Here is a 7,506-nt window from a genome sequence, read left to right on the forward strand (position 1 = left end):
GCCACATTTATTAGTTTAATCTAGTACATTCTCTACTTACTCTCAGTAAGTAAGTAAATTTTCCGAAATTATTATAAAAATCAAAAATTTGTGATAGCTTAATGATAGCCGAATGGTCGGCCAGCAATTCGGGGAGTCTGAGAGTCGATCTCTAACTTTTCAGACTTAGGTATATTGTGCGTTTTAAAGCAATTAAATATTACCTACTTGTTTTCACGGACCACGGTGAAGGAACACGTCTTGAGGAAACCTGAATGACTGAGAATTCTACATAATGTTCTCAATGGTGTGCAATAAGTACGCGCTTGTTTAGTAAGGTGGACTATGGCCAAATCTTTCTCATTCTGAGAAGAGACCGGAAGGTACTCAGTAGTGAGCCGATGAAAAGTTAGTGGCGGTAATAATCAATGAAAGCCGTTAGGCTATATAAGAATTTTTAAATGTTCTACTTATACATCGAAATATATTTTAATCCGGATTCCAACATCAATGATTTTAATGGTTCCATTATGACACGTCAACTTGAATGATTTAAAATTAAATTAATTTCTGATTTCGTAAGTTTTATACATATATAAAGACATTCGCAGCATGTTGTTTGTTTATACTTTATAGTAACGCAACGTTCTGGGCAGACCTACCTAAGAACATGATTGTTATGTAAAGTTCGAACGCATCGCAAATAGCTTTGTTAAAAAATTATATAATGTTAATAAAAGCACACGTAGGTATAGGAATTTTCTTTTTCCGCCGTAAGAAAACTTTTACCTAAAGCGAAAAGAACGAAATACAACAATAAGTATACTTTTTTTTTAACTGGTTTTTAAGGAAAATTTCTTATTGAATCACCGAAATTTTCCTCTTAAATGCGTAGGTGAATAAACTTAAAATAAATAACCTAAGTACCTTTTTGTTTTGGCGAGCTGGCGTGAGCCCCACCTGGGAGCCCATCTCGGCTAAAATGTTCTTCGGCATTTTGAAACACAAAAATCACTTGGGCAAAAAAGATATACTTTTCTGTCAAATTCGCGTGCGCAAAAATCACGATCGATACGTTACGCGGTGCACGGCGTGCGCGCAAACTAGCGAATGAGAGCAGACCTGCGCCGGCGCACTTATAATGGTTGCGATCGTGACGTCACCACACCAGCCTGCACTCCTGCACCCTATAGTGGAGGGTTACACTGATGTTCTGTACACGGCAGTCAATCTCAACCAACAGTGGCGAACTGCGCAGAAGCAATTGAGCAGCTCTCCAAACACCCGGGGCCTTGCCCTTGCAGGAGCCTCGTGCCCTCGCGCTTTAATCCTAAAAAACTAGAAAAAGTCATTAAGAGGTATAGTCCGCGACAGGTCGAGATGGCAATCGGGGTGGGGACGTCTCGCACACCCCCACAGTAACCGCGCTAACCCGGTGTGCCCCGCACACCCGCATGTCACCCGCGCTATCCAGTAGTTTAACCTGTGCGTTGATAGATCGGTCAGTCAGTCAGTCAGTTAGTCAGCCACCTTTTCTTTTTATACATATATTTAGTTAACCTTTGCACTTTCTCGTCAGGCATCATGAATAAAAATACTTACAAATCACATAAATTCCACAAAGGCAAGAACTCTACCGCCCACAGAATCGCAATGACATAAGGCCGCCCCTGCGCCAGAAGACATTACTTGACGGCTGTGTGCGCATATCAGGTGCATTACAGGTCTACTCCCTATTCTCATAGTTCAGTTGGATGGCAAGTTGACAGGACCAGAGAGAGATCAGGCGTGGACCGACGGTTTTGTGCGCTCTCGGAGGCATGGGGTGTAACACAGCGAAGCAACTCCAGGCTACTACTTAATTTTTAGGGTTCCGTAACTTTTTTGTCTGTCTATCGGTCTGTCAAGAAACCTACAGGGTACTTCCCGTTGACTTAAATTAATGAAATTTGGCAGGTAGCTAGGTTTTATAGCTGACATTCGGGGAAAAATCTGAAAACCGTGAATTTGTGGTTCCACCACACAAAAAAAAATAGAGTGAGAAGGGTTTTGGCCATACTCTACCACGCTGGCCATGTGTGGATTAGTAGACTTCACAATTCAATGATTGATATACCACCATGATTACTAGGTATAGGTTGCGAAGATGAAGTGGCAATGGGGAGGGCTCATAGTTCGAAAAACCGATAGACGTTGGGGTCCCAAGGTGCTAGAATTGAGACCTCGGACTGGGAAAGCGCAGCGTTGGAAGACTCCCCGCACTAGGTGGACTCAGGCGGATTTGCTGGGATTCAGACGGCATAAGACCGTGGCGTGTGGAAATCCCTACAAGAGACCTATGTCCAGCAGTGGACGTCTATTGGTTGTTCATGACTTGGTTGGATCTCAAGGTGCTGCAAGGGCGACCTCGTATAGAAAAGCCCGGCGTTGGCAGACCACTCAATTGGTGAGCAGAAGATGTTAAGAAACCTATGTCCAGCAGCGGAAATCTATTGTTATCAAACGATGGCGATTATGTACTAGTAGTTATAATATTATGGTTTACTCCTTAACCGTTTCTATCATCAAGGCAAGTGGCATTTATCAGTTTAATTTTATAATTGCTGCCACTTCAAAGAGTTTAAAAGGACAGGTAGGTACTTAAGGGCGCCCTTCACCCAGTCTTATTATCACTGAATAATGAAGTAGCTGTTTTTCACTAAGTCTGTTTTACATAAATACAAAGAAAATCTTGAATCCACGCTTATAAAATTAGACTACCTTCATCCTAGACTGCTAAACCATTTTTAGGGTTCCGTACCTACCTCAAAAGGAAAAAGAAACCCTTATTGAATCACTTTATTGTCTGTGTGTCTGTCTGTCAAGAAACCTATAGGGTACTTCCCGTTGAGCTAGAATCATAAAATTGGTTAAGGAGCCCTCTTCCTTAACCGTTCTACTACAGAAATCGGAGGATTTCCGATTTATTAAAAACAAACCGTTCTACTACAGACCAGCAAGAAACAGTGAACGCTGGCACCCATAATAAGTGGTCGACATCCAATTCTGATAGTTCTTCATCCAGATAGTTCTCCATGAAGTTCTCAAAGGTGTGTGAAGTCTGCCAAACCGCACTTGGTCAGCGTGGTAGACTATGGCCGAACTATCAAACTCAAACTCAAACTCAAATTATTTATTCAGAATTGGTAAAATTTTACGCTTCCTGATTGTCATAAATTTTTATCTGTAAGATGTAGAAGATGTAGAAGTTTGATATAGTGGTGATAATTAATACGTACTTAAAACTAAAGCTACGAGGGTTCCAAACGCGCCCAGATCTGTGAAGAGCCCACAACAAACTCAGCTTATCTTTCTTATATTTTGGTGGTAATTTTTAAGTATAGGTACCCTAGAAATCGACGGTGTTTGCGATCCCATGATTTCTGTCGCGTCAGATTGGTGTCAGTTTTCGCGGCGATCTAGACTGTGGGAATGCAGTAATCAGGCACGTTGCGCGTGACTATGCCTGCGTAGCAATTTAACAAATGTTATCTATCAGCAACACAGTAAGAAAGAAAGAAAAGAAAGAAAGAAAAGACGTTTAATTATACAATTGTGCCACACATCACAACTTAAAGCTAAGAGCTGGTTATTCCGGCGCTTCTTCCACCTGAGAACAAGCAAAAGAAGCGCCGAAATAAACTGTCATATTGTGTGGCACAACCCGAAAAACGGGTCCCAGCTCAGCATTATGCTGTATGCCTTGTTGCATAAGAACATACAGCGCTGATTTTCAGCTGGTACCCTGAACCGGGTGACGCCACGGAATCATAAACTAATGATAACTAATAAAATTCACGGAAACATTAAAAAAAATCACTAACTAACCACAAGTAAGTAACATAGTATAACATCAGAAGTCTGGGGTTTGATATTGGACACATGCATCTCTAACTTTGACGGTTTGCGGTGACTCTGCTTTAACGGCGAAGGAAAACAACGTGAGGAAGCCTGCATACATGACAGTTTTCCATAATGTTCTCACCTCAATAGCTCAACGGGTAAAGGAGTGGACTGAAAACCGAAACGGTTCAAACCCCGCCCGTTGCACTATTGTCATACCTACTCCTAGCACAAGCCTGACGCTTAGTTGGAGAGGAAAGGGGAATATTAGTCATTTAACATGGCTAATATTCTTTCTTTAAAAAATGTGTGAACTCTGGCAAACTTGGCTAACGTGGTGGACTATGGCCATCCCTTTCTCATTCTGAGAGAAGCTCCGAGCGCAATAATCATTAAGCGATGGGTTGATGATGGTGGTGCATGGTGCGATGTAGAAAGACGTTTATTTACCATCATCATCATGATCAACCCATCGCCGGCTCACTACAGAGCACGGGTCTCCTCTCAGAGTGAGAAGGGTTTGGCCATAGTCTACCACGCTGGCCATGTGCGGATTGGTAGACTTCACGCACCTTTGAGAACATTATGGAGAACTCTCAGGCATGCAGGTTTTCTCACGATGTTTTCCTTCACCGTCAAAGCAAGTGATATTTAATTACTTATAACGCACATAACTCCGAAAAGTTAGAGGTGTGTGCCCAGGATCGAACCCCCGACCTCCGATTAGAAGGCGGACGTCCTAACCACTAGGCTATCACTAGTACCTACTAATTAATAAATACCGGCGAGTCAATAGGATTGTGGGACACAACATTTCCATGACCAGTTCGAGATTTTCCAGTAAACTAATATAGTAATTACAGATAATTGAAGCGCCTCAGTCTGTCCTACATTAGTCCTACTCAGTAAACATTCAAACAATTACATACCTGAGTACCTACATCGATTAAAATATCGAAGATGTGTTCTAGACACAGCCTAAAGGTGGATATGTATTTGTCTGACGTGTCGTGACGTGATGCATCAGAATGGAATCGATTTTATTTAAGTAGTGCTAGGTGATGATCGCGACGGCGTCCGCCAAGAGTCCGCCTATGTCCTTCCCCGGGATGCAAGCTATCTCTGTACCAAATTTCGTCAAAATCTGTTAAACGGATAAGCCGTGAAAAGCTAGCAGACAGACAGACAGAGAGACAGACACACTTTCGCATTTATAATATTAGTATGGAGCAGTGGCGTGCACAGTGTTTGAAGCCAGGGTAAGCATTAGTTAGGTAGGAATGTGTTTACTGACAGGTCATAATGAAAAATATGCATTGATCTATTACAACTAGGGTAAGCAGTGCATTTATGCCTCTATGACCTGCACGCCACTGGTATGGAGGATGGTATGGACGTTAATTAATTTTTGATAGGACTTACAGGAAAGTACCATTGTTATATTTTCATAGTTTTAACTGACTGTTGATTTTTTACATTATACTTATTTCAACTTTATGACTAACATAGAATTGCATTCCTACCTTATGCTCGTGACTTCAAACCCCTCTTTCACCTCTTTAGGGGTTGAACTTTCAAAAATCCTTTATTACCGGATGGTATGCCAAATTTCAGCCTGATCTGTCCAGTAGTTTGAGTTGTGCGTGGATAGAACAGTCAGTCAGTCACCTTTTCCTTTTATAGGTCTAGGTTTTATAGTTCTTCTCAGACCTGGGCGCGTTTGAAACCCTCGCAGCTTTAGTTTTTAAGTTTGTTCATTATATCATCTTACAAATGCAACAACGGACTTTTAAAAAGTGTAATTTATTACCTATTTTTTTTTTTTTTTATATTACAATAAAACTTATAGCTAGCCTTATCTAATTACTATATAAATCATGACCGCGTGGAATGGTGCCAAGAGTACTGGCTGCATTTCCGCGCTGGACAGCCAGGCTGATCCGTTGCGCAAAAAATGAGCCAGCCCTTCTGTCACCAGATGAGGCTATTAATCGCGGTGAAATGTCTCGTAAAAAATTTTTAGCACTAAGACTCCATGGCCCCAGGGTCTCCACGGCAAACGGCACAAAAATGTAACTCTCTATAAGAGAGGCATACTTGCGCCGCTTGCCGTTTTTGCTGCGGCTCCCGGTCTTGATGCTGTCTTCCTGATATGACACGGGGCCAATGTGTCAACGCAAGTTACGTCCCACACTAGCGCCCGTCCCCGTTCCCAGGGAACCAGCGTCTATCCATCAGGTCTCTTGCCATCATCCCGACTAATCCCTGCCGGCTCAATGAGCGCAGGAATATTTATGGTGGCAAGAGCTCTTTTAATTGTATCGTTACCTATTTTGAATAAAGCATTTGATTTGATTTGATTTTATATACTTATATAGATATTTGACAGAGGTCGATTCAGGATCAAAACCGAGAGTTTCCTCACTCTGGTTCACTCAATGCCATGGTGTAATCAAGCCTCGCGATTGCGGTAATAACCAAGACTCGTCTATAAATAATCCGAGAGCATATTACTTAATTCCCGGTACTTTATGAATTCCACAGCAAGTTACCTGTAATCAGACGCGAATGAAGATGGACAGGCCACTTTATACGCATTGGTGATGCCAATGCGTCTATAAAGTAACCTAGCTAGCTAGCAAACCTAGTTGCAACTCTGCAGTATTATTACATTCTATAGACCGACATCCGATCTGAATCAGCATAGCGATCAATGCTGATTCAGCGGCGACGAATTGAATAGTTACTTACTAGATCCTTAGTAGTGCGCGAAACAGTGACGATATTCACTTATCTGAAAAAAGTGTTATCATTTTCTTATCTATTGGGGCAAATAAAACACTAACTTTGGAAATTAGTTGCTAAAATCGGTCCGTATTCTCTTTGGTGGACAAAATAGTCTGACTGCTATAATTTAATACGCAATGTAGTTTAATACGCTAGTGCACACACTTAGTTTTCCTAGCAACAATTTTTAAGTTTTTAGCATTTGTTGTTATAGCGCCAATATTATTATTTGTGAGCTGAATAAACCTTTTTTTTACCTATTATTTTTTTACCAGCCCGCTGATAGACAGACGGACGGACAGCGGATTCTTAGGCTGAAATCTATAGAGCGCACTTTGATTTTGCTCAGATTTAAGATTGAGTGATAACGAGACAGACTTATGTGAGATATAAGATCTGTCTAAGTCTAAGCAAAGTCAGAGTGCGCTCTATAGATCTCACCCTTAGGGCCGGTTGTTTCAAACCATTGGTCTTCGTAAGATACGTTCGTTAAAATACAGACGTAGACGAACTTTAACATCTGTTAATTTAAGTGCGTTGCTTCATTGTACAAAAAACTGTTCGTCATTGTTAATTTGGTTGCGAAACTAACCCTAAAAATTAACTAACTTCTCCGTATCCTTTTTTTATTTCATTTTAAGTATATTAAATTATATACATAGTTATTAATATTGCTACTTCGCATTTTAAACACTTTTTCTTTCTTACAAATTCTCTTTCATCTTCAAAAAAACTACCATTAAAAGCTTTGAATTAAATTGATTCCATTATAATTTGTAAATAAAATATTCCGTTTGTAAGAAGTATGAAGTTACGAACTGATTTGACGATCACCAATGGCGCCAGCACTGGTTAACG

At 40.9% G+C, this 7,506-nt stretch overlaps 1 protein-coding gene across 1 annotated transcript in view; it reads right to left on the reverse strand.

Annotated features, from left to right (window-relative positions):
• LOC117995492 (proton-coupled amino acid transporter-like protein CG1139) overlaps nucleotides 1–1,115 on the reverse strand; it is a 71,498-nt gene extending 70,383 nt beyond the window's left edge. Inside the window, exon 1 of the mRNA XM_034983501.2 lies at nucleotides 907–1,115. Within this exon, the coding sequence (XP_034839392.1) occupies nucleotides 907–975 (69 nt within the window). The 5' untranslated portion in view covers nucleotides 976–1,115. The remainder of the gene's footprint in view (nucleotides 1–906) is intronic.
• Nucleotides 1,116–7,506: the final 6,391 nt, after the last annotated feature.

This window comes from Maniola hyperantus, chromosome Z (genome assembly GCF_902806685.2).
Source record: "Maniola hyperantus chromosome Z, iAphHyp1.2, whole genome shotgun sequence".
Classification (NCBI taxonomy): domain Eukaryota; kingdom Metazoa; phylum Arthropoda; class Insecta; order Lepidoptera; family Nymphalidae; genus Maniola; species Maniola hyperantus.